Raw genomic sequence first — 27,835 nt, forward strand, 5'->3', positions numbered from 1 at the left:
AGACCCACTGATTAATCTTCCCTTATACCCTATGGCAGCGCCCACCAACCTTTTTGGCACCAGAGACTGGTGGGGGTGGGGGTTTTGCTGCCCCAGGCTACCCCCAAGCCCACACTCCAGCCTCTTTAAATGAGGAGTACGTGAAGATCTCTGCCTCACTCTGAGGCCCGGTTCTGGTCCACGGCCTGGGGGTGGGGACCTCTGCCTTATGGGACTCAGTCTCCATCGGGAATGGTGGACTGCCCAGCAGACATTCCCCTCAACCCCCCCCCCCCCACTGCTTTCTGATGACCCTGAAGTGGGGGGAGGGCCTCCAAACCAGGGGATGCCCTTCCCCCCGTTTCTCTTTCTTTGGGGACTTTCAGAATCCTAGAGTTGGAAGGGACCTCCAGGCTCATCTAATCCAGCCCCTGCACAATGCAAGAAATTCACAAGTACCTCCCCCACCCCCCACATTCATTTTATTTATTTATTTATTTAGAATTTATATCCCGCCCTTCCCACAAGTGGCTCAGTGGCCCCTGCTCCAAGCCCAGAAGACGGCAAAAACCTCCTGGATCTCTGGCCAAACTGGCCTGGAGAAAGATTGCTGTCTGCCCCCTAAGTGGTTATCAGCATTTCTCTGGGTGTCCAAGGAAGAGCCATGAGAACCAAGCACTGATGCAGCCCTTCCCACGACCTGCCTAAGTTCACAGCTTCAGCATTACTGCCAGGTGGCCGTCCAGCCTCTGTTTAAAAAGGAAAGAAGGAAGAAGAGCCCACCACCTCCCAAGGAGGAAGCCTGTCCCACTGAGGAACTGCTCTAACTCTTCTCCCTAATGGTTAATCAAAAACTCTTGATTTAATTTGGTTCTTGTCCTGTCTTGTCTTCTGGGGCCATAGGAAACAACTCTGCACCATCCTCTCTATGACAGCCCTTCAAGTACTTGAAGATGGTGATCCTATCACCTCTCCATGGTCTCCAGGCTAAACATACCCAGCTCCTTCAACCTTTCCTTGAAGGATGTTCCAGCTTGTCTATACCTTCTCACTTATCTAACTCACTGTGGTGCCCAAAACTGAACACAATACTCTAGGTGAGATCTAACCAGAGAAGAGGAAAGCAATTGAGTAAGCTGCTGAGGAGGACTCAGCATGGGTTCTGTAAGGGAAGATCTTATCTCACTAACCTGTTAGAGTTCTTTGAGGGATGAACAAACATGTGGATAAGGGGGACCCAACAGATATTCTTGACTTTCAGAAAGTTTTTGATAAAGTTCCTCATCAAAGGCTCCTAAGTAAGCTCAAGAGTCATGGGGTAAAAGAACAAGTCCTCTCATGGATCAAAAACTGCTAATTAATAGAAAACAGAGAGTGAGTATAAATGGGCAATTTTTGCAGTGGAGGATGGTGAGCAGTGGGGTGCCACAGGGCTCAGTGCTGGGTCCCATGCTCTTTAACTTGTTCGTTAATGATTTGGAGTTGGGAGTAAGCAGTGAAGCGGCCAAGTTTGCAGATGACACTAAATTGTTCAGGGTGGTGAGAACCAGAGAGGATTGTGGGGCACTCCGAAGGGATCTGTCGAGGCTGGGTGAATGGCAAATGAGGTTCAACGTGGCCAAGTGCAAGGTAATGCACATTCAGGCCAAAAATCCTAACTATAAATACACGTTGATGGGGTGTGAACTGGTGGAGACTGACCAAGAGAGTAGATAACTCACTGAAAATGTCGGGACAGTGGGCGACTGCAATAAAAAAGGCCAGTGCTGTACTGGGGATTATTAGGAAGGGAATGGAAAACAAATCAGCCAGTATCCTAATATCCCTGTATAAATTGATGGTGCAGCACTATATTTCTGTTGATACAGCCCAAAATGTCATTGGCCTTTTTAACTACGCCCACATCATCCATGTGGACTCATGCTCAGTGTATGACCCACTGAGACTGTCAAGGGGTCCGGAGCTGCTCCTCGTGGTGACTGTTCTCTCTTTCCGATGCCCTCTGCAGTCTGCGGGAGCATGGACATCCGCGTGGACATCTCTCAGCTGCAGAAGCTGGAGAACTGCACCGTCATCGAGGGCAACCTTCAGATCCTCCTGATGTTCACCACCAGCAGCGAGCACTTCCGGCGCCTGCGTTTCCCCCGCCTTGTCATGATCACGGAGTATCTGCTGCTCTTCCGGGTCTATGGGCTAGAGAGCTTGCGGGATCTCTTCCCCAACCTCGCTGTCATCCGCGGGACCAGCCTCTTCTTCAACTATGCCCTGGTGATCTTTGAAATGCCGCACCTGCGCGACATCGGCCTCCACAGCCTGACCAACATCCTGAATGGTTCCGTGCGCATCGAGCGCAACCAGGAGCTCTGCCACATCTCCACCATCGACTGGGGGCTGCTGCAGCCCCACTCCCTCGAGCAAAACATCATCCTGCACAACAAGCCAGCAGAGGAGTGTGCAGATGTGTGCCCGGGGATCCTGGATGTGGAGAAGCCCTGCGTCCAGACCCAGACGAGCAGCAATGGCCGGATGGAGTACCGCTGCTGGACCTCCAGCAACTGCCAGAAAGGTCAGTTCTTTTTTTTTTTTTTTTTTTTTTTTCAATTTTTCAGTTTATTTAACCCATCATTACATACAGTTCTATAAGAAAAAAAAAATGGTTGAGTACAGACAAATCATCTATAACATTTTTAAACTTAACAATCTAACATTTCTGACTTCTTGTCACTTCCTTTTGAATTCCGGATGAGGTAGAACTGTGGTAAATAAACTAGGATCGACTGTTATCCACCGTTACAGACAGTTAAGCATTTTGAGTACAATAACTTATGAATTACTAGAAATAATATTATCAACTTCTTATTTCTTTTTAATTATTTTCTAACCATAAATAAACCTTTTCCCATCTTCCCTTTGCTTTTTCCTTCGTGTTGCCTTTAATCATGTTGGCTAGTATGTCCATTTCCACCACATTTAAAATTTTTTGCAAAATTTCTTCTCTCTCTGGTATAAGTTTAGATTTCCAGTACTGGGCAAATAAAATTCTAGCCACCGTTACTATATATATAGTGATAAATTCATCCTCCCTTGGTATCAGATCTCTAACTAATGATAACAGCATGAACTCTGGCTTGAGAGGGAAGTTTACCTTGAGTATATCCACTAGAATTTTGTGAATTTCCTTCCAGTATTTTTTGGACACACTACAGGACCACCATAAATGAAAGTACGTTCCTACTGTTACTTCGCATTTCCAACAAATAGGTGAAATTGCTTTGTTGATTTTATTAAGTAAGGTCGGAGTGATGTGCCATCTATAGAAAAGCTTTATAAAATTTTCTCGCAAATTTGTTGGTTTTATTATCTTGAAATTGTTCTTCCATAAAATCTCCCATTGTTCTAACGTGATACTAAATTGTAAGTTCTCAGCCCATTTTATCATTACATGCTTAACAGTCTCCTCCTCCAATTTTATATGAAGGAGGTAATTATACATTTTCTTAATTAATCTTCCAGTTCTAGCTGTTATTATTGTATCAAAGTCAAAATTTGATTTTGTAAATCCCTTGATTTTATCCGTATTGAACTTGGCTAACACTTGGGTCATTGTCCACCAATCCAATAAAAACCCTCTAGCTTCTATATCCTCCTTCTTTCTGATTCTGTCACTTTCGTCTAAAATATCCGTATATCTTATTATTTTCTCTGGAGACCACAATTGTGGGCGCATTGTAGCCTCCACCGGAGATATCCACCGCGGTGTTTTATCATAGATTTTTCTTTTTATTTTCAGCCATATTTTCAGTAAGGTTTTACGAACTAGGTGTCTTTGAAAATAACTTTGGGGTTTTTGAGTATACCACATATTGGCGTGCCAACCCGCTTGTAGATCAACGCCTTCAATTGTTAACAGCCGAGTGTCTTCTAGCAAAACCCAGTCCTTCAACCATAATATTGCACAGGCCGTATGGTAAATTTCAAAGTCCGGAAGACCGAGGCCTCCATTTTCTTTCCTATCTATTAAGTTTTTCCAGCTAATTCTTGGTTTTTTCCCCTGCCATACAAAATTTTTGGATAAGTGATTTAGCCTTGCAAAGAAAACATCCTTTACGGCAAAATTTGCCGTTTGAAACAAAAATAAAACCTTGGGAAGGATTATCATTTTCATCAACGCCACACGTCCCATAAATGATATTTTCAGATTTTCCCATTTTTTAAACAAAGTAGCTATCTCTTTCAGAAGAGGTTCAAAATTATCTTCGTAAATTGTACTGCATTTTTCTGATATTATCAAACCCAAATATCTTATTTTTCTAACCCTTTGAAATCCTGATCTCCTTTCCAGCTCTAAAATTTCTTGATCCGACATATTTTTAGATACAAATTTTGACTTATTAATATTAATCTTTAAGCCGGCTACCCGACCATATTCTGCTAAATGATTTAAAACCTGCTCCATCGATTCCAAAGGATTTTGTAAAACAAAAACCATATCATCTGCATAACTTAACACTTTATAGTTTTCCTTTCTGATATTTATGCCTTCAACTCTCTTATCTTGCCTTATAGTTTGCAGTAGTATTTCCAACGTGAAAATAAATAATAATGGAGACAGAGGACATCCTTGTCTCGTTCCTTTTCTTAGACATATTTCCTCCGTTAAATCTCCGTTAATTATTATCCTTGCGTATTGTTTATCATATATCCTCCGAACATTATTTACAAATATATCTCCAAAATTGGATTTCTCTAATAATTCCAACATAAAACTCCAATCTGCATTATCAAATGCTTTCTCCGCATCGAGAAATAACAAAACCAATTGTTTATCATTTTTAAGCTCGGCATACTCCAAAAAGTTAAATAACATTCTCGTGTTTGTCCGGAGATATCTTCCGGGTAAGAACCCTGTTTGATCGGGATGTATAATCTCCCTCATAATCATTTTGAATCTATTTGAAAGAATTGTGGCAAATATTTTGTAGTCTATATTTAATAGTGATATAGGACGATAATTCACTATATCATCAGTTTCTCTGCCGGGTTTTGGGATAAGCACCACATTACTGTGCTGCCATGATTCTGGAATTATGGCCTTGTTCCACACCTCCTCTAGTAAACCTTTGAAGGGATCTATCAAAGTTTCCTTGAAAGTTATGTAATATTCCGGGGGTATGCCATCGGGTCCCGCTGCCTTATTACCTTTAATTTTATTCCAAGCCTCTACGATTTCGACCATTGCTATCGGGGCTGATAATAAATCTCTCTGTTCACCAGTTAGTTTTATCTTATTTTTATTCAAAATATACTCCCTTTGTTCTTCCTCATTTCTCTCCTCATTGCTATATAAATTTTTGTAAAACTCTTGCACTATATCTTTCATTTCCTGCAAATTCGAGGTATTCTGTCCATTCTTGTCCTTTAATGTTTTAATCAATTTCTTTTCTCTCTCCTTCCTAACCCTATAGGCTAACCACTTACCCGGTTTGTTTGCATTGTCAAAAAAGTATGCTTTAGAGTACGCTATCTTCGCCTCCATTTGTTCTAAGTAAAGTAGTTGTACCTTATGTTGTAAATTTCTGATCTCCGATCTAAGCTCCTTCAAAGAGGGGTTTACCTTTAACAGTGTTTCTTTACTTTTAATTAGATCTGTCCATTTTTGTACGCTATACTTCTCCTCACGCCGTTTTTTTGCATTATAGCTAATAACCAGCCCCCTAAAGTAGGCTTTGCTTGCTTCCCAAGTTGTTATCGGCGAAATGTCCTTCTGTGTGTTTATTTTAAAAAAAAACTTCATTTCCTCCCCTATATATCGAATAAAGTTCTTCTCCTTCAACAAATTTATACTCATTCTCCAACCTGTATTCCTTCTTCCTGAGTTTAGTACTAGCAAGACAGGGGAATGATCTGCTATTGTAGAGGGGAGGATATCCGTTTCTCGTACCAGTTTCATTAACCCTGTTGAGATCCAAATTGAGTCAATCCTTGACCAAGACGCATGTCTACTTGAGAAGAACGTATAATCTCTTTTCTTGGGATTAAGAGTGCGCCAAACATCTACTAACGCGAATTCATCCGCTAATCTTAGAAAGTATTCAGGTAAGATATTACTCCTGTTTTTCTTAGATTTCTTTCTATCACTTCCAAAACTTCGATCTAAATCAGGGTTTTCCACAGCGTTAAAGTCTCCTATAATGCAAACATTCTCGTACTGAGCATTACCTACTTTTAGATATAGTTCTTTAAAAAACGATCTTTGATTCTCATTTGGTGCGTACAGATTAACCAGAAGAAACTTTTTTGTGTCCTTTATTATTTCAATACCTTGTATTCTAGCCTCTTTGCCCTCAAAAATTAACTCCGCATGCACACCTTCTTTGACGTAAGTCACCAACCCTCTCTTTCTCTTAACCTCCTCCGAGGTAATTACAGCTTTACCAAGTTTTTTATTATGTAAAAGGAAGTCATCTTTTTTCCTCATGTGGGTCTCTTGAACACACACAATGTCTGCCTTAAGTTTAGTTAATTGCAAAAAAACTCTTCTCCTTTTTCTGGGCGAGTTTAGACCATTCACATTAACCGAGATAATCTTTAAACTGAGTGACATATTATTTTCTTACTTAGTCTCTTGGGTTCTTTTTCTTTTTCTGTAACCTTGTCTCCCTTTTTGAGTCTTCGGCTTGAGGGACCTCTCCCTCTTCCCTTTCTTCTAAATCCCGTAACTGATGTTCTTTAGATGGGTCTATTAGTACTAACTGCGTCTCAAACTGGTCCCCCCTTGATTTCCCTTTTTGCCAATTATTACTATGCGTTTTGAGAAACTCCTCCATTCTAGCAGATGAGTCTATCCTAAATCTGTTATTTAAATAGGTAAATATCATACCCTCAGGCACCAACCACCTATAAGAGATTCCTTTTCTCTGTAAAGCCAGAGCCAAATGCCTATAGCCTTTTCTCTTTGATCTAATCAGCCATGGAATATCTTTCATCACCTTTATCTTAATTCCTTTTATCGTTAACTGCTGATCTCTGGCTTCCCGCCAAACCCTTTCTTTTACCATCCTGCGAACAAATCTCACATGGACCTCTCTGTTAAGACCATTCCTTCTGGCGTGAGTGGTGCTGACTCTATAAACCCAATCTATTTCTTTTTCGATTTCAGTCTGTTCTATTGACAAAAGTTCTGCAAACGCCTCAGTCATTAAGAATACCAAATTTTCATTCTTTTCCTCTGGTATATTTAGGAACCTTAAAACATATTCAGCTTGCCCCATTTCCATTTGCATGTTCTTTGTCTCTAACTTATCCTGATTTCCTTCAAGTTCTTCTATTCTACCTTCCAATAGTTTAAGTTTACCATCAATAGATTTGGTTACTTTTACTACTTCAGTTATATCATTTCTTGTTTCTCCAAATTTCTCATCAAGACTGTCCATTTTAGCTACAACTCCCTCCATCTGTTTTGTTAAAGTTTCCTTCATTTGATTTAAGGCCTCTAAAAAATTAACTTGTATGTCTTTTAGTGCATCCTGTGATAGAGCTGCTCCAACCGCCTTGGGTTGACCTGGCGAAAATTTCACCTTCCCTGCCTGAGACATTATCTTTGTACTGTTCACTAAATAGCTTTCCTTATTTTCTTATATCTTATTTCTTATACCAGACCATATATTCAGAAGCTCTGCAAAAATTTACCACAGTAGTTAAGCTTTAGTTAATGTACCCCATTGTGGGATTTATCTCTTAGACTGTTAACTGCTCTAGATATACAATGGGCACTATCCCCCCCCCCCTCAGTAGAAAGCCTCAGACGCCAAGTTGATTCTCTAAACTTTCCTGCCCACCCCCTCTTTCCCTTTATCCGCTCTGCTCAAGCTCAGTGTGTCGGCTCTGAAGCAGTTAGCCAGGAGAGTCAAACCACACAAAAATAAACACCCAGCTCGAATGGGGCTTCAAGCCTCCAAGTCTTCAGCTCTTTCAAGACCCATCAATCAATAGCTGTCTTCCTTCAAACACCGTCGGGTTTGCCTAATGTCTCTTGCAAAGCTCTGTCTTTATGCAGTCAAATTCTACTCAGCAGCCTACAGTTTAACGCCGATTATAAGTCTGCTGTTTTCTCCCCCTGGCGTGAGATGCGACGGGCGTAGGAAATCGTCTCTCCAACCAGCTCTTTTAACTCTTTACACTCCGTGGTGTCGTCTCCTCGGGGGTTCCCACATTAGACAGTCATTAGACAGTCATTCTCCCAAACAATTCCCAGCACAAAACAAAAGTGCTATTGTCCGGTCCTAGGAACTCCTCGCAAGTTTCAGGGCTTTCAAGCTTCAGCCGCCCCTTCTCTCTGGCCCACACCGGTCAGCGTGGGCGCCTTCCCCTCCGCCCTCTTTCACCTGAGCTTCCAGGTCGCCTCGTCCGGGCTTATCTCGCCTCCCCGACTCTCCTCTTCTGGTCTTTGCGCCGACAGACACAGCCTCCCACAGGCCAGAACGAACAAAGTGCCGCAGAAAGACAAACAAGAAAATCCCCTCTGAGAAAATGTCCAACTGCGATACTCTACACCATCAAGCTCTCCTCCATCGCCGTCCACAGTTCACCTCCTTAATCCGGTGGGTGGGGCTAATTCGCTTCACGCGTTTCCAACCTCGGTGTTTTGAAGACAGGTAGAACACTTGGAGGCTCCCAATTCAGGCCCCCACTATTCACCGCACTCTTCTTACGCACTCCCTCCTCCGACTGGAAGTCGTGCAGACCCTAAGGCCCCCCTAAAGGTTGGAATTTCGGCTCGTCCTGAGGAGCTCTCTCAGAACGCTGCCGCACCGCCCCCCCAGAAAGGTCAGTTCTGACCCTCACAAACTGCAGAGGAAGGGAGGAGCTTCAAGTTGGGCTCAGAGGGCAGTGTGGTGCAGAGGGAATTCCTGGCTAATCCTCACACTCTCTCTCTCACACACATAGTGGCTCCAGCGACCTTTCTCATGGGGGCAGGTCCCACCCACTGGCTCAGGACAATCTCACCCCTCCCTCCCTGCCACCCCAGGGTCCTCTCTGTCTGCCACACTGAATTGCATGTCCAGCAGGTGGCCCAGCTGAGCTCAGGTTACCAACTTCCAGGTGGGGCCTGCAGATCTTCCTGAATTACAGCCGATCTCCCGATCAGTTCCCTAAGGAGAAAACAGCTGCTCAGGAGGTGGCTTCCACTTCCCCTCCCCGCCCCACGCTTCACCCCCCAAAATCTCCAGGAAGTTGCCAACCTGGAATTAGCAACCATATGCAAAGGGACACTCCCATTCTTTGCTCTCTTATTGACTGGCTCATCTAACAGTTGAAACAATCACAGTCCATCTGCATAATGTCCACTTATGGGGAAGGGGGATGGAAGAGAAACGGGGGACCTGGCAGCTTATGGAGGAAAATCCACTTCACCTCACTCTGTCTGGGTTTGATCAGATGATTTCAAAGGAAGGAGGATGCTCATTTTTCTGGTGAAGGATATACAGGGGGAAATAACAAAAACGAAAGACAAACAACATTTATTGCAGCATAAGCTAAGGCCCATCACACATGCACCTCTTCCTACAGATTATCAAAGCAGGAAGCCTTTAATCGTGTCTTTGGATTCTGTGCCCACCTTCATACTATTCTTTCCCCTCCAGTGTGTTAAAACACACACACACTTTTCTAAATCGAGGTGGAACATCACTTTTGACATGTGGGGGGTGGTATCCATTTTTTTTTAAAAAAAATATGCAATTGCCTTATTGCAGCTGTCCAATAGCATCCAGTAAGTGCCTTCCATTTAAATCCACAGGGTTCAGGTTTTGTGCATGCATTTTAGCATTAGTTCCTTGAATGAAAGGGAACAGAAAGGAAGAAAGACAAAGAGAGAAATGGTGTTGAAACTGACAAGACTTGTTTTTAAAAGTGACAAGCAGCTGTGATGCCCCCATTTTGCATATTGCTGAGCACAAGGGGATTCTCTGCTGTGTTATCTGCTGAGTTATCTGCTGAGCACAAAGGGATTCTCTGCTGTGTTATTTGCTGAGTTATCTGCTGAGCACAAAGGGATTCTCTGCTGTGTTATCTGATGAGGGGATTCTCTGTTGTGTTATCTGCTGAGCACGAAGGGATTCTCTGCTGTGTTATCTGCTGAGGGGATTCTCTGTTGTGTTATCTGCTGAGCACGAAGGGATTCTCTGCTGTGTTATCTGCTGAGTTATCTGCTGAGCACGAAGGGATTCTCTGCTGTGTTATCTGCTGAGTACAAAGGGATTCTCTGCTGTGTTATTTGCTGAGTTATCTGCTGAGCACAAAGGGATTCTCTGCTGTGTTATATGCTGAGGGGATTCTCTGTTGTGCTATCTGCTAAATTGTCTGCTGAGATGATGGGATTCTCTGTTGCGTTATCTGCTGAGTAATCTGCTGAGCACAAAGGGATTCTCTGCTGTGTTATCTGATGAGCATGAGGGAATTCTCTGCTGTGTTATCTGCTGAGTTATCTGCTGAGATGAAGGGATTCTCTGTTGTGTTATCTGCTGAGCACGAAGGGATTCTCTGCTGCGTTATTTGCTGAGTTATCGGCTGAGCACAAAGAGATTCTCTGCTGTGTTATCTGCTTAGTTATCAGCTGAGATGAAGGGATTCTCTATTGTGTTATCTGATGAGCATGAGGGAATTCTCTGATGTGTTATCTGCTGAGTTATCTGCTGAGATGAGGAGATTCTCTGATGTGTTATCTGTGTTATCTGCTGAGCACAAGGAGATTCTCTGCTGTGTTATCTGCTGAGATGAGGGGATTCTCTGCTGTGTTATCTGCTGTGTTATCTGCTGAGATGAGGGGATTCTCTGTTGTGTTATCTGTGTTATCTGCTGAGATGAGGGGATTCTTTGTTGTGTTATCTGTGTTATCTGCTGAGCATGAGGGGATTCTCTGATGTGTGAAAAATGGGAAAGAGTCACACAATCTCATCATATGGGGAACGATGTTGAGTGTACAGAATGCATGGTAGAACCTATTGACACTGGCATTGCAAGCTGTGATCCTTGGCAACATTTGTGTGTGTGTGTGCGTGTCCAAAGATGGCTGCAATTTCACCATGCTTTGCACAGAGCTACAAGTTGTATGGAGGAGAAGTCCTGTAGCAGAAGCTCTGGAAAGGTTTTTTTTTACTCTTGTGACATTAAATTTTCACTGATGACCCTAGCACAGTTGTATAGAAATGCTAATTTCCTGCCCTTCCTTGCAAATTTACACGGTTTTCTCTTTGTGTTTCTCTAATTTGATCCTGCACATGGGTAACAATCCTGGCAGATTTAAATGGCTGCCCTGTGCCAATTTGCACTCTGTCCTTCAAACGGATCAATTCCAAGCAATTGTTAAGTTTGGTGGTTTGCAGAAGGTCCATGTTGCCTACCCACCATTTTAATTGTTTCAAAGCAGCTTATTTATGTTGTAATCTGCACTGAGCCCCACAATTGTGGGGGAGAGAAGAATATAAATAAATAAATAAATAAATAAATAAATAAATAAATAAATAAATAAATATTGTTAGGCTCCTGGCAATTACCAAAATGCCCCCCCCCCAACTTTGTTCATTAAAACATGAAAGGGAAAAAATAGTTTAAAACCTTTAGGCTTCCAAACCCAGTCTCTCTCTCTCTCTCTTTCATTCATTCATTTCATTTTATTATATTTGTATCCCACACTCTCCTGACGGGCTCAGGGTGACTTTACATCTCATGTCATTTTCATTCTGTGCTGAGGATCCCCCCCCTTTTATCTTGTTTGCATGCAGCACTTAAATCTTTTTTTTTTTGTTCTTGGGATGCTGCTCTTTGCCTCCTCTCTGATCCCCCTTTCAAGTCAAGTCAATACTAGGAAGAGAACTAATCCTCATGCAGCTCCTTTTAAACTCCCCCCCCCAATCATTTTATTTTTTTTTATCCCGCAATCTGAGTCTAGTGATAATCTCATATCGCTAGACTCATGCTGCTTGTATTTTTTAAAAAAAATTATTTATTTATTTATTTATTTTGTGACTTCTATCCCGCCCTTCCCAACAAGTGGCTCAGGGCGGGTTACAACATAGGAATCTAACATAAATAGGAATTAAGTACAAAACATTTAAATTCAAACATTAAACCATTTAAAACATTTAAACATTTAAACATTTAAACATTTAAACATTTAAAACATTTAGAGGCAGCGAACATCCAATATAACTGCGCGCAGTTTCTTGTACCAGCTAGTCATAGGCCAGCCGGAAGAGGGTTGTTTTACAGGCCCTGCGGAACTGGGCAAGGTCCCGCAGGGCCCTCACCTCTTCCGGCAGCTGGTTCCACCAGGAGGGGGCCATAATAGAAAAGGCCCGGTCCCTTGTCGATTTTAAGCGGACTTCCTTTGGCCCGGGGATGACTAGGAGATTTTGTGTTCCCGATCTCAGTACTCTCTGGGGAACATGAGGGGAGAGACGGTCCTTCAGGTAGGCAGGTCCTAGACCATATAGGGCTTTAAAGGTAATAACCAGCACCTTGTACCAGACTCGGTAAACTATCGGCAGCCAGTGCAGGTCCCGGAGCCCTGGCCGGATGTGCTCCCTTCTTGGGAGCCCTAACAGCAGCCGGGCCGCGGCATTCTGCACTAGCTGCAGCTTTCGGGTTTGGCACAAGGGCAGTCCCATGTAGAGAGCATTACAGTAGTCCAACCTCGAGGTGACCGTGGCATGGATCACTGTTGCTAGATCGTCACGTTCCAGGAAGGGGGCCAGCTGCCTTGCCCACCTAAGGTGAAAAAATGCGGACTTGGCAGTGGCTGCTATCTGAGCCTCCATCGTTAAGGAGGGCTCCAATAGTACCCCCAGGCTTTTGACCTTGTCTGCCGCTATCAGCGGTGCACCCTCAAAGGCTGGTAGGGGGATTTCCCTCCCCGGGCCCCGACGACCCAAGCAAAGGACCTCTGTCTTCGCTGGATTTAGCCTCAGCCCGCTCAGTCTGAGCCACCTAGCCACTTCCTGTAATGCCCGGTCTAGGTTTTCTGGGGCGGAGACTGGTCGGCCGTCCATAAGTAGATAGAGCTGGGTGTCATCAGCATACTGGTGACAACCCAGCCCATACCTTCGAGCAATCTGGGCAAGGGGTCGCATATAGATGTTGAATAACATCGGGGAGAGAACCGCCCCCTGAGGCACTCCGCAGTCAAGCGTTCGCCTCTGGGATAGTTCGCCCCCAATCGCGACCCTTTGTCCCCAACCTTCGAGGAAAGAGGAAAGCCACTGTAAAGCCAGCCCCTGAATCCCCGCGACGGCGAGGCGGCAGGTCAGTAACCGATGGTCGACCGTGTCGAACGCAGCCGACAGGTCCAACAACATCAGCACCACTGAGCCGCCCCGATCCAATTGCCGTTGGAGGTCATCCACCAGGGCGACCAACACCGTCTCCGTCCCGTGACCCGGGCGGAAGCCGGACTGGAGTGGGTCAAATGAGGGAGAAATGGAGCTTGTGCACTGATGGAGGATGGTGGAAGGTGCGGAGTAGGCAGAAGTGGGTGGGGAAGTGGCTTTCAAGGGACAGCAAAAGGACCAGGGGGAAGCTGAAGGAATCTGAACACTTTGGAAGGGAAACAAGGGGGAAACTGGCACAGAAGCATTCTCAGGAAACCTGAGGAAACAGCGACCAGAAAGCAAACTGAACGCTGAAGGGAGGAAAATCAATGCAGAATGGCAAAGAAAACCTGAAGTGAGGGAAAACACCTGTATATAGTAGGCCTAAGTCAGAGCTCAGCTCAACTATGCACAGAGCAGATAACCAGAGTAGATGCCCATTTATATTCTAAGTTACAGGCAGGGCTACCAAGAGCCCCCGAGGGACCCTGGACAAGGGTTCCACACAGGCCTCCTCTGGGACACTGATCCAAACCATGGATTCAATGCTGGGATTGTTATTTGTACAGATATAGATCTATACATCTACCCACAAACGATACAACCAATGAAGTGGGCTGTAGTTCACAAAAACTAATAACCATCAGTGCTCTTAGCCACAGGGTATTGTTGGAACTCTCTGTCTGGGGCAGTGATGCTCTGTCTACTTGGTGCTTGGGGGGGGCAACAGTGAGAGGGCTTCTGGTGTCCTGGCCCCACTGGCCCCACTCTTATGTTCTTATGTGACACAGAGTGTTGGACTGGATGGGCCATTGGCCTGATCCAACATGGCTTCTCTTATGTTCTTATGTGACACAGAGTGTTGGACTGGATGGGCCATTGGCCTGATCCAACATGGCTTCTCTTATGTTCTTATGTGACACAGAGTGTTGGACTGGAGGGGCCACTGGCCTGATCCAACAGGGCTTCTCTTATGTTCTTATGTGACACAGAGTGTTGGACTGGATGGGCCACTGACCTGATCCAACAGGGCTTCTCTTATGTTCTTATGTGACACAGAGTGTTGGACTGGAGGGGCCAATGGCCTGATGCAACATGGCTTCTCTTTTGTTCTTATGTGACACAGAGTGTTGGACTGGAGGGGCCACTGGCCTGATCCAACAGGGCTTCTCTTCTGTTCTTATGTGACACAGAGTGTTGGACTGGATGGGCCATTGGCCTGATCCAACATGGCTTCTTTTATGTTCTTATGTGACACAGAGTGTTGGACTGGATGGGCCACTGACCTGATCCAACAGGGCTTCTCTTATGTTCTTATGTGACACAGAGTGTTGGACTGGATGGGTCAATGGCCAGATGCAACATGGCTTCTCTTTTGTTCTTATGTGACACAGAGTGTTGGACTGGAGGGGCCACTGGCCTGATCCAACATGGCTTCTCTTTTGTTCTTATGTGACACAGAGTGTTGGACTGGATGGGCCACTGGCCTGATCCAACAGGGCTTCTCTTCTGTTCTTATGTGACACAGAGTGTTGGACTGGATGGGCCACTGGCCTGATCCAACAGGGCTTCTCTTCTGTTCTTATGTGACACAGAGTGTTGGCCTGGAGGGGCCACTGGCCTGATCCAACAGGGCTTCTCTTATGTTCTTATGTGACACAGAGTGTTGGACTGGATGGGCCACTGACCTGATCCAACAAGGCTTCTCTTATGTTCTTATGTGACGCAGAGTGTTGGACTGGAGGGGCCACTGGCCTGATCCAACATGGCTTCTCTTCTGTTCTTATGTGACACAGAGTGTTGGACTGGAGGGGCCACTGGCCTGATCCAACAGGGATTCTCTTCTGTTCTTATGTGACACAGAGTGTTGGACTGGATGGGCCATTGGCCTGATCCAACAGGGCTTCTTTTATGTTCTTATGTGACACAGAGTGTTGGACTGGATGGGCCAATGACCTGATCCAAAATGGCTTCTCTTATGTTCTTATGTGACACAGAGTGTTGGACTGGATGGGCCATTGGCCTGATCCAACATGGCTTCTCTTATGTTCTTATGTGACACAGAGTGTTGGACTGGATGGGCCACTGGCCTGATCCAACAGGGCTTCTCTTCTGTTCTTATGTGACACAGAGTGTTGGACTGGCGGGGCCACTGGCCTGATCCAACAGGGCTTCTCTTCTGTTCTTATGTGACACAGAGTGTTGGACTGGAGGGGCCACTGGCCTGATCCAACAGGGCTTCTCTTCTGTTCTTATGTGACACAGAGTGTTGGACTGGATGGGCCATTGGACTGACCCAACATGGCTTCTCTTATGTTCTTATGTGACACAGAGTGTTGGACTGGATGGGCCACTGACCTGGTCCAACATGGCTTCTCTTATGTTCTTATGTGACACTGAGTGTTGGACTGGATGGGCCATTGGCCTGATCCAACATGGCTTCTCTTATGTTCTTATGTGACACAGAGTGTTGGACTGGATACAACATGGCTTCTCTTATGTTCTTATGTGACACTGAGTGTTGGACTGGAGAGACCATTGGCCTGATCCAACATGGCTTCTCTTATGTTCTTATGTGACACAGAGTGTTGGACTGGAGGGGCCACTGGCCTGATCCAACAGGGATTCTCTTCTGTTCTTATGTGACACAGAGTGTTGGACTGGATGGGCCATTGGCCTGATCCAACAGGCCTTCTTTTATGTTCTTATGTGACACAGAGTGTTGGACTGGATGGGCCAATGACCTGATCCAACATGGCTTCTCTTATGTTCTTATGTGACACAGAGTGTTGGACTGGATGGGCCATTGGCCTGATCCAACATGGTTTCTCTTATGTTCTTATGTGACACAGAGTGTTGGACTGGATGGGCCACTGGCCTGATCCAACAGGGCTTCTCTTCTGTTCTTATGTGACACAGAGTGTTGGACTGGCGGGGCCACTGGCCTGATCCAACAGGGCTTCTCTTCTGTTCTTATGTGACACAGAGTGTTGGACTGGAGGGGCCACTGGCCTGATCCAACAGGGCTTCTCTTATGTTCTTATGTGACACAGAGTGTTGGACTGGATGGGCCACTGACCTGGTCCAACATGGCTTCTCTTATGTTCTTATGTGACACTGAGTGTTGGACTGGATGGGCCATTGGCCTGATCCAACATGGCTTCTCTTATGTTCTTATGTGACACAGAGTGTTGGACTGGATACAACATGGCTTCTCTTATGTTCTTATGTGACACTGAGTGTTGGACTGGAGAGACCATTGGCCTGATCCAACATGGCTTCTCTTATGTTCTTATGTGACACAGAGTGCTGGACTGGAGGGGCCACTGGCCTGATCCAACAGGGCTTCTCTTATGTTCTTATGTGACACAGAGTGTTGGACTGGATGGGCCACTGGCCTGATCCAACATGGCTTCTCTTATGTTCTTATGTGACACAGAGTGTTGGACTGGAGGGGCCACTGGCCTGATCCAACAGGGCTTCTCTTATGTTCTTATGTGACACAGAGTGTTGGACTGGATGGGCCACTGACCTGATCCAACAGGGCTTCTCTTATGTTCTTATGTGACACAGAGTGTTGGACTGGAGAGGCCAATGGCCTGATGCAACATGGCTTCTCTTTTGTTCTTATGTGACACAGAGTGTTCGACTGGAGGGGCCACTGGCCTGATCCAACAGGGCTTCTCTTCTGTTCTTATGTGACACAGAGTGTTGGACTGGATGGGCCATTGGCCTGATCCAACATGGCTTCTTTTATGTTCTTATGTGACACAGAGTGTTGGACTGGATGGGCCACTGACCTGATCCAACAGGGCTTCTCTTATGTTCTTATGTGACACAGAGTGTTGGACTGGATGGGCCAATGGCCTGATGCAACATGGCTTCTCTTTTGTTCTTATGTGACACAGAGTGTTGGACTGGAGGGGCCACTGGCCTGATCCAACATGGCTTCTCTTTTGTTCTTATGTGACACAGAGTGTTGGACTGGATGGGCCACTGGCCTGATCCAACAGGGCTTCTCTTCTGTTCTTATGTGACACAGAGTGTTGGACTGGATGGGCCACTGGCCTGATCCAACAGGGCTTCTCTTATGTTCTTATGTGACACAGAGTGTTGGCCTGGAGGGGCCACTGGCCTGATCCAACAGGGCTTCTCTTATGTTCTTATGTGACACAGAGTGTTGGACTGGATGGGCCACTGACCTGATCCAACAGGGCTTCTCTTATGTTCTTATGTGACGCAGAGTGTTGGACTGGAGGGGCCACTGGCCTGATCCAACATGGCTTCTCTTCTGTTCTTATGTGACACAGAGTGTTGGACTGGAGGGGCCACTGGCCTGATCCAACAGGGATTCTCTTCTGTTCTTATGTGACACAGAGTGTTGGACTGGATGGGCCATTGGCCTGATCCAACAGGGCTTCTTTTATGTTCTTATGTGACACAGAGTGTTGGACTGGATGGGCCAATGACCTGATCCAACATGGCTTCTCTTATGTTCTTATGTGACACAGAGTGTTGGACTGGATGGGCCATTGGCCTGATCCAACATGGCTTCTCTTATGTTCTTATGTGACACAGAGTGCTGGACTGGAGGGGCCACTGGCCTGATCCAACAGGGCTTCTCTTATGTTCTTATGTGACACAGAGTGTTGGACTGGATGGGCCACTGGCCTGATCCAACATGGCTTCTCTTATGTTCTTATGTGACACAGAGTGTTGGACTGGAGGGGCCACTGGCCTGATCCAACAGGGCTTCTCTTATGTTCTTATGTGACACAGAGTGTTGGACTGGATGGGCCACTGACCTGATCCAACAGGGCTTCTCTTATGTTCTTATGTGACACAGAGTGTTGGACTGGAGAGGCCAATGGCCTGATGCAACATGGCTTCTCTTTTGTTCTTATGTGACACAGAGTGTTCGACTGGAGGGGCCACTGGCCTGATCCAACAGGGCTTCTCTTCTGTTCTTATGTGACACAGAGTGTTGGACTGGATGGGCCATTGGCCTGATCCAACATGGCTTCTTTTATGTTCTTATGTGACACAGAGTGTTGGACTGGATGGGCCACTGACCTGATCCAACAGGGCTTCTCTTATGTTCTTATGTGACACAGAGTGTTGGACTGGATGGGCCAATGGCCTGATGCAACATGGCTTCTCTTTTGTTCTTATGTGACACAGAGTGTTGGACTGGAGGGGCCACTGGCCTGATCCAACATGGCTTCTCTTTTGTTCTTATGTGACACAGAGTGTTGGACTGGATGGGCCACTGGCCTGATCCAACAGGGCTTCTCTTCTGTTCTTATGTGACACAGAGTGTTGGACTGGATGGGCCACTGGCCTGATCCAACAGGGCTTCTCTTATGTTCTTATGTGACACAGAGTGTTGGCCTGGAGGGGCCACTGGCCTGATCCAACAGGGCTTCTCTTATGTTCTTATGTGACACAGAGTGTTGGACTGGATGGGCCACTGACCTGATCCAACAGGGCTTCTCTTATGTTCTTATGTGACGCAGAGTGTTGGACTGGAGGGGCCACTGGCCTGATCCAACATGGCTTCTCTTCTGTTCTTATGTGACACAGAGTGTTGGACTGGAGGGGCCACTGGCCTGATCCAACAGGGATTCTCTTCTGTTCTTATGTGACACAGAGTGTTGGACTGGATGGGCCATTGGCCTGATCCAACAGGGCTTCTTTTATGTTCTTATGTGACACAGAGTGTTGGACTGGATGGGCCAATGACCTGATCCAACATGGCTTCTCTTATGTTCTTATGTGACACAGAGTGTTGGACTGGATGGGCCATTGGCCTGATCCAACATGGCTTCTCTTATGTTCTTATGTGACACAGAGTGTTGGACTGGATGGGCCACTGGCCTGATCCAACAGGGCTTCTCTTCTGTTCTTATGTGACACAGAGTGTTGGACTGGCGGGGCCACTGGCCTGATCCAACAGGGCTTCTCTTCTGTTCTTATGTGACACAGAGTGTTGGACTGGAGGGGCCACTGGCCTGATCCAACAGGGCTTCTCTTATGTTCTTATGTGACACAGAGTGTTGGACTGGAGAGACCATTGGCCTGATCCAACATGGCTTCTCTTATGTTCTTATGTGACACAGAGTGTTGGACTGGAGGGGCCACTGGCCTGATCCAACAGGGATTCTCTTCTGTTCTTATGTGACACAGAGTGTTGGACTGGATGGGCCATTGGCCTGATCCAACAGGCCTTCTTTTATGTTCTTATGTGACACAGAGTGTTGGACTGGATGGGCCAATGACCTGATCCAACATGGCTTTTCTTATGTTCTTATGTGACACAGAGTGTTGGACTGGATGGGCCACTGGCCTGATCCAACAGGGCTTCTCTTCTGTTCTTATGTGACACAGAGTGTTGGACTGGCGGGGCCACTGGCCTGATCCAACAGGGCTTCTCTTCTGTTCTTATGTGACACAGAGTGTTGGACTGGAGGGGCCACTGGCCTGATCCAACAGGGCTTCTCTTATGTTCTTATGTGACACTGAGTGTTGGACTGGAGAGACCATTGGCCTGATCCAACATGGCTTCTCTTATGTTCTTATGTGACACAGAGTGTTGGACTGGAGGGGCCACTGGCCTGATCCAACAGGGATTCTCTTCTGTTCTTATGTGACACAGAGTGTTGGACTGGATGGGCCATTGGCCTGATCCAACAGGCCTTCTTTTATGTTCTTATGTGACACAGAGTGTTGGACTGGATGGGCCAATGACCTGATCCAACATGGCTTCTCTTATGTTCTTATGTGACACAGAGTGTTGGACTGGATGGGCCATTGGCCTGATCCAACATGGTTTCTCTTATGTTCTTATGTGACACAGAGTGTTGGAATGGATGGGCCACTGGCCTGATCCAACAGGGCTTCTCTTCTGTTCTTATGTGACACAGAGTGTTGGACTGGCGGGGCCACTGGCCTGATCCAACAGGGCTTCTCTTCTGTTCTTATGTGACACAGAGTGTTGGACTGGAGGGGCCACTGGCCTGATCCAACAGGGCTTCTCTTATGTTCTTATGTGACACAGAGTGTTGGACTGGATGGGCCACTGACCTGGTCCAACATGGCTTCTCTTATGTTCTTATGTGACACTGAGTGTTGGACTGGATGGGCCATTGGCCTGATCCAACATGGCTTCTCTTATGTTCTTATGTGACACAGAGTGTTGGACTGGATACAACATGGCTTCTCTTATGTTCTTATGTGACACTGAGTGTTGGACTGGAGAGACCATTGGCCTGATCCAACATGGCTTCTCTTATGTTCTTATGTGACACAGAGTGCTGGACTGGAGGGGCCACTGGCCTGATCCAACAGGGCTTCTCTTCTGTTCTTATGTGACACAGAGTGTTGGACTGGCGGGGCCACTGGCCTGATCCAACAGGGCTTCTCTTCTGTTCTTATGTGACACAGAGTGTTGGACTGGAGGGGCCACTGGCCTGATCCAACAGGGCTTCTCTTCTGTTCTTATGTGACACAGAGTGTTGGACTGGATGGGCCATTGGCCTGACCCAACATGGCTTCTCTTATGTTCTTATGTGACACAGAGTGTTGGACTGGATGGGCCACTGACCTGGTCCAGCATGGCTTCTCTTATGTTCTTATGTGACACTGAGTGTTGGACTGGATGGGCCATTGGCCTGATCCAACATGGCTTCTCTTATGTTCTTATGTGACACAGAGTGTTGGACTGGATACAACATGGCTTCTCTTATGTTCTTATGTGACACTGAGTGTTGGACTGGAGAGACCATTGGCCTGATCCAACATGGCTTCTCTTATGTTCTTATGTGACACAGAGTGTTGGACTGGATGGGCCAATGACCTGATCCAACATGGCTTCTCTTTTGTTCTTATGTGACACAGAGTGTTGGACTGGATGGGCCACTGGCCTGATCCAACAGGGCTTCTCTTCTGTTCTTATGTGACACAGAGTGTTGGACTGGATGGGCCACTGGCCTGATCCAACAGGGCTTCTCTTATGTTCTTATGTGACACAGAGTGTTGGCCTGGAGGGGCCACTGGCCTGATCCAACAGGGCTTCTCTTATGTTCTTATGTGACACAGAGTGTTGGACTGGATGGGCCACTGACCTGATCCAACAGGGCTTCTCTTATGTTCTTATGTGACGCAGAGTGTTGGACTGGAGGGGCCACTGGCCTGATCCAACATGGCTTCTCTTCTGTTCTTATGTGACACAGAGTGTTGGACTGGAGGGGCCACTGGCCTGATCCAACAGGGATTCTCTTCTGTTCTTATGTGACACAGAGTGTTGGACTGGATGGGCCATTGGCCTGATCCAACAGGGCTTCTTTTATGTTCTTATGTGACACAGAGTGTTGGACTGGATGGGCCAATGACCTGATCCAACATGGCTTCTCTTATGTTCTTATGTGACACAGAGTGTTGGACTGGATGGGCCATTGGCCTGATCCAACATGGCTTCTCTTATGTTCTTATGTGACACAGAGTGTTGGACTGGATGGGCCACTGGCCTGATCCAACAGGGCTTCTCTTCTGTTCTTATGTGACACAGAGTGTTGGACTGGCGGGGCCACTGGCCTGATCCAACAGGGCTTCTCTTCTGTTCTTATGTGACACAGAGTGTTGGACTGGAGGGGCCACTGGCCTGATCCAACAGGGCTTCTCTTCTGTTCTTATGTGACACAGAGTGTTGGACTGGAGAGACCATTGGCCTGATCCAACATGGCTTCTCTTATGTTCTTATGTGACACAGAGTGTTTGACTGGAGGGGCCACTGGCCTGATCCAACAGGGATTCTCTTCTGTTCTTATGTGACACAGAGTGTTGGACTGGATGGGCCATTGGCCTGATCCAACAGGCCTTCTTTTATGTTCTTATGTGACACAGAGTGTTGGACTGGATGGGCCAATGACCTGATCCAACATGGCTTTTCTTATGTTCTTATGTGACACAGAGTGTTGGACTGGATGGGCCACTGGCCTGATCCAACAGGGCTTCTCTTCTGTTCTTATGTGACACAGAGTGTTGGACTGGCGGGGCCACTGGCCTGATCCAACAGGGCTTCTCTTCTGTTCTTATGTGACACAGAGTGTTGGACTGGAGGGGCCACTGGCCTGATCCAACAGGGCTTCTCTTATGTTCTTATGTGACACTGAGTGTTGGACTGGAGAGACCATTGGCCTGATCCAACATGGCTTCTCTTTTGTTCTTATGTGACACAGAGTGTTGGACTGGAGGGGCCACTGGCCTGATCCAACAGGGATTCTCTTCTGTTCTTATGTGACACAGAGTGTTGGACTGGATGGGCCATTGGCCTGATCCAACAGGCCTTCTTTTATGTTCTTATGTGACACAGAGTGTTGGACTGGATGGGCCAATGACCTGATCCAACATGGCTTCTCTTATGTTCTTATGTGACACAGAGTGTTGGACTGGATGGGCCATTGGCCTGATCCAACATGGTTTCTCTTATGTTCTTATGTGACACAGAGTGTTGGACTGGATGGGCCACTGGCCTGATCCAACAGGGCTTCTCTTCTGTTCTTATGTGACACAGAGTGTTGGACTGGCGGGGCCACTGGCCTGATCCAACAGGGCTTCTCTTCTGTTCTTATGTGACACAGAGTGTTGGACTGGAGGGGCCACTGGCCTGATCCAACAGGGCTTCTCTTATGTTCTTATGTGACACAGAGTGTTGGACTGGATGGGCCACTGACCTGGTCCAACATGGCTTCTCTTATGTTCTTATGTGACACTGAGTGTTGGACTGGATGGGCCATTGGCCTGATCCAACATGGCTTCTCTTATGTTCTTATGTGACACAGAGTGTTGGACTGGATACAACATGGCTTCTCTTATGTTCTTATGTGACACTGAGTGTTGGACTGGAGAGACCATTGGCCTGATCCAACATGGCTTCTCTTATGTTCTTATGTGACACAGAGTGCTGGACTGGAGGGGCCACTGGCCTGATCCAACAGGGCTTCTCTTATGTTCTTATGTGACACAGAGTGTTGGACTGGATGGGCCACTGGCCTGATCCAACATGGCTTCTCTTATGTTCTTATGTGACACAGAGTGTTGGACTGGAGGGGCCACTGGCCTGATCCAACAGGGCTTCTCTTATGTTCTTATGTGACACAGAGTGTTGGACTGGATGGGCCACTGACCTGATCCAACAGGGCTTCTCTTATGTTCTTATGTGACACAGAGTGTTGGACTGGAGAGGCCAATGGCCTGATGCAACATGGCTTCTCTTTTGTTCTTATGTGACACAGAGTGTTGGACTGGAGGGGCCACTGGCCTGATCCAACAGGGCTTCTCTTCTGTTCTTATGTGACACAGAGTGTTGGACTGGATGGGCCACTGGCCTGATCCAACAGGGCTTCTCTTATGTTCTTATGTGACACAGAGTGTTGGCCTGGAGGGGCCACTGGCCTGATCCAACAGGGCTTCTCTTATGTTCTTATGTGACACAGAGTGTTGGACTGGATGGGCCACTGACCTGATCCAACAGGGCTTCTCTTATGTTCTTATGTGACGCAGAGTGTTGGACTGGAGGGGCCACTGGCCTGATCCAACATGGCTTCTCTTCTGTTCTTATGTGACACAGAGTGTTGGACTGGAGGGGCCACTGGCCTGATCCAACAGGGATTCTCTTCTGTTCTTATGTGACACAGAGTGTTGGACTGGATGGGCCATTGGCCTGATCCAACAGGGCTTCTTTTATGTTCTTATGTGACACAGAGTGTTGGACTGGATGGGCCAATGACCTGATCCAACATGGCTTCTCTTATGTTCTTATGTGACACAGAGTGTTGGACTGGATGGGCCATTGGCCTGATCCAACATGGCTTCTCTTATGTTCTTATGTGACACAGAGTGTTGGACTGGATGGGCCACTGGCCTGATCCAACAGGGCTTCTCTTCTGTTCTTATGTGACACAGAGTGTTGGACTGGCGGGGCCACTGGCCTGATCCAACAGGGCTTCTCTTCTGTTCTTATGTGACACAGAGTGTTGGACTGGAGGGGCCACTGGCCTGATCCAACAGGGCTTCTCTTCTGTTCTTATGTGACACAGAGTGTTGGACTGGAGAGACCATTGGCCTGATCCAACATGGCTTCTCTTATGTTCTTATGTGACACAGAGTGTTTGACTGGAGGGGCCACTGGCCTGATCCAACAGGGATTCTCTTCTGTTCTTATGTGACACAGAGTGTTGGACTGGATGGGCCATTGGCCTGATCCAACAGGCCTTCTTTTATGTTCTTATGTGACACAGAGTGTTGGACTGGATGGGCCAATGACCTGATCCAACATGGCTTTTCTTATGTTCTTATGTGACACAGAGTGTTGGACTGGATGGGCCACTGGCCTGATCCAACAGGGCTTCTCTTCTGTTCTTATGTGACACAGAGTGTTGGACTGGCGGGGCCACTGGCCTGATCCAACAGGGCTTCTCTTCTGTTCTTATGTGACACAGAGTGTTGGACTGGAGGGGCCACTGGCCTGATCCAACAGGGCTTCTCTTATGTTCTTATGTGACACTGAGTGTTGGACTGGAGAGACCATTGGCCTGATCCAACATGGCTTCTCTTTTGTTCTTATGTGACACAGAGTGTTGGACTGGAGGGGCCACTGGCCTGATCCTACAGGGATTCTCTTCTGTTCTTATGTGACACAGAGTGTTGGACTGGATGGGCCATTGGCCTGATCCAACAGGCCTTCTTTTATGTTCTTATGTGACACAGAGTGTTGGACTGGATGGGCCAATGACCTGATCCAACATGGCTTCTCTTATGTTCTTATGTGACACAGAGTGTTGGACTGGATGGGCCATTGGCCTGATCCAACATGGTTTCTCTTATGTTCTTATGTGACACAGAGTGTTGGACTGGATGGGCCACTGGCCTGATCCAACAGGGCTTCTCTTCTGTTCTTATGTGACACAGAGTGTTGGACTGGCGGGGCCACTGGCCTGATCCAACAGGGCTTCTCTTCTGTTCTTATGTGACACAGAGTGTTGGACTGGAGGGGCCACTGGCCTGATCCAACAGGGCTTCTCTTATGTTCTTATGTGACACAGAGTGTTGGACTGGATGGGCCACTGACCTGGTCCAACATGGCTTCTCTTATGTTCTTATGTGACACTGAGTGTTGGACTGGATGGGCCATTGGCCTGATCCAACATGGCTTCTCTTATGTTCTTATGTGACACAGAGTGTTGGACTGGATACAACATGGCTTCTCTTATGTTCTTATGTGACACTGAGTGTTGGACTGGAGAGACCATTGGCCTGATCCAACATGGCTTCTCTTATGTTCTTATGTGACACAGAGTGCTGGACTGGAGGGGCCACTGGCCTGATCCAACAGGGCTTCTCTTATGTTCTTATGTGACACAGAGTGTTGGACTGGATGGGCCACTGGCCTGATCCAACATGGCTTCTCTTATGTTCTTATGTGACACAGAGTGTTGGACTGGAGGGGCCACTGGCCTGATCCAACAGGGCTTCTCTTATGTTCTTATGTGACACAGAGTGTTGGACTGGATGGGCCACTGACCTGATCCAACAGGGCTTCTCTTATGTTCTTATGTGACACAGAGTGTTGGACTGGAGAGGCCAATGGCCTGATGCAACATGGCTTCTCTTTTGTTCTTATGTGACACAGAGTGTTGGACTGGAGGGGCCACTGGCCTGATCCAACAGGGCTTCTCTTCTGTTCTTATGTGACACAGAGTGTTGGACTGGATGGGCCATTGGCCTGATCCAACATGGCTTCTTTTATGTTCTTATGTGACACAGAGTGTTGGACTGGATGGGCCACTGACCTGATCCAACAGGGCTTCTCTTATGTTCTTATGTGACACAGAGTGTTGGACTGGATGGGCCAATGGCCTGATGCAACATGGCTTCTCTTTTGTTCTTATGTGACACAGAGTGTTGGACTGGAGGGGCCACTGGCCTGATCCAACATGGCTTCTCTTTTGTTCTTATGTGACACAGAGTGTTGGACTGGATGGGCCACTGGCCTGATCCAACAGGGCTTCTCTTCTGTTCTTATGTGACACAGAATGTTGGACTGGATGGGCCACTGGCCTGATCCAACAGGGCTTCTCTTATGTTCTTATGTGACACAGAGTGTTGGCCTGGAGGGGCCACTGGCCTGATCCAACAGGGCTTCTCTTATGTTCTTATGTGACGCAGAGTGTTGGACTGGATGGGCCACTGGCCTGATCCAACAGGGCTTCTCTTATGTTCTTATGTGACGCAGATTGTTGGACTGGAGGGGCCACTGGCCTGATCCAACATGGCTTCTCTTCTGTTCTTATGTGACACAGAGTGTTGGACTGGAGGGGCCACTGGCCTGATCCAACAGGGATTCTCTTCTGTTCTTATGTGACACAGAGTGTTGGACTGGATGGGCCATTGGCCTGATCCAACAGGGCTTCTTTTATGTTCTTATGTGACACAGAGTGTTGGACTGGATGGGCCAATGACCTGATCCAACATGGCTTCTCTTATGTTCTTATGTGACACAGAGTGTTGGACTGGATGGGCCATTGGCCTGATCCAACATGGCTTCTCTTATGTTCTTATGTGACACAGAGTGTTGGACTGGATGGGCCACTGGCCTGATCCAACAGGGCTTCTCTTCTGTTCTTATGTGACACAGAGTGTTGGACTGGCGGGGCCACTGGCCTGATCCAGCAGGGCTTCTCTTCTGTTCTTATGTGACACAGAGTGTTGGACTGGAGGGGCCACTGGCCTGATCCAACAGGGCTTCTCTTCTGTTCTTATGTGACACAGAGTGTTGGACTGGATGGGCCATTGGCCTGACCCAACATGGCTTCTCTTATGTTCTTATGTGACACAGAGTGTTGGACTGGATGGGCCACTGACCTGGTCCAACATGGCTTCTCTTATGTTCTTATGTGACACTGAGTGTTGGACTGGATGGGCCATTGGCCTGATCCAACATGGCTTCTCTTATGTTCTTATGTGACACAGAGTGTTGGACTGGATACAACATGGCTTCTCTTATGTTCTTATGTGACACTGAGTGTTGGACTGGAGAGACCATTGGCCTGATCCAACATGGCTTCTCTTATGTTCTTATGTGACACAGAGTGTTGGACTGGAGGGGCCACTGGCCTGATCCAACAGGGATTCTCTTCTGTTCTTATGTGACACAGAGTGTTGGACTGGATGGGCCATTGGCCTGATCCAACAGGGCTTCTTTTATGTTCTTATGTGACACAGAGTGTTGGACTGGATGGGCCAATGACCTGATCCAACATGGCTTCTCTTATGTTCTTATGTGACACAGAGTGTTGGACTGGATGGGCCATTGGCCTGATCCAACACAGCTTCTCTTCGGTTCTTATGTGACACAGAGTGTTGGACTGGATGGGCCACTGGCCTGATCCAACAGGGCTTCTCTTCTGTTCTTATGTGACACAGAGTGTTGG

General features: G+C 47.0%; 1 protein-coding gene across 1 annotated transcript in view; it reads left to right on the top strand.

Moving 5' to 3' along the window:
* The first annotated feature begins 1,997 nt into the window (after window positions 1–1,997).
* INSRR (insulin receptor related receptor) overlaps window positions 1,998–27,835 on the top strand; it is a 74,952-nt gene continuing 49,114 nt past the window's right edge. Inside the window, 1 exon segment of the mRNA XM_060261303.1 lies at window positions 1,998–2,545. Within this exon segment, the coding sequence (XP_060117286.1) occupies window positions 1,999–2,545 (547 nt within the window). The 5' untranslated portion in view covers window position 1,998.

Source organism: Heteronotia binoei, chromosome 1, assembly GCF_032191835.1.
Source record: "Heteronotia binoei isolate CCM8104 ecotype False Entrance Well chromosome 1, APGP_CSIRO_Hbin_v1, whole genome shotgun sequence".
NCBI classification, from domain to species: domain Eukaryota; kingdom Metazoa; phylum Chordata; class Lepidosauria; order Squamata; family Gekkonidae; genus Heteronotia; species Heteronotia binoei.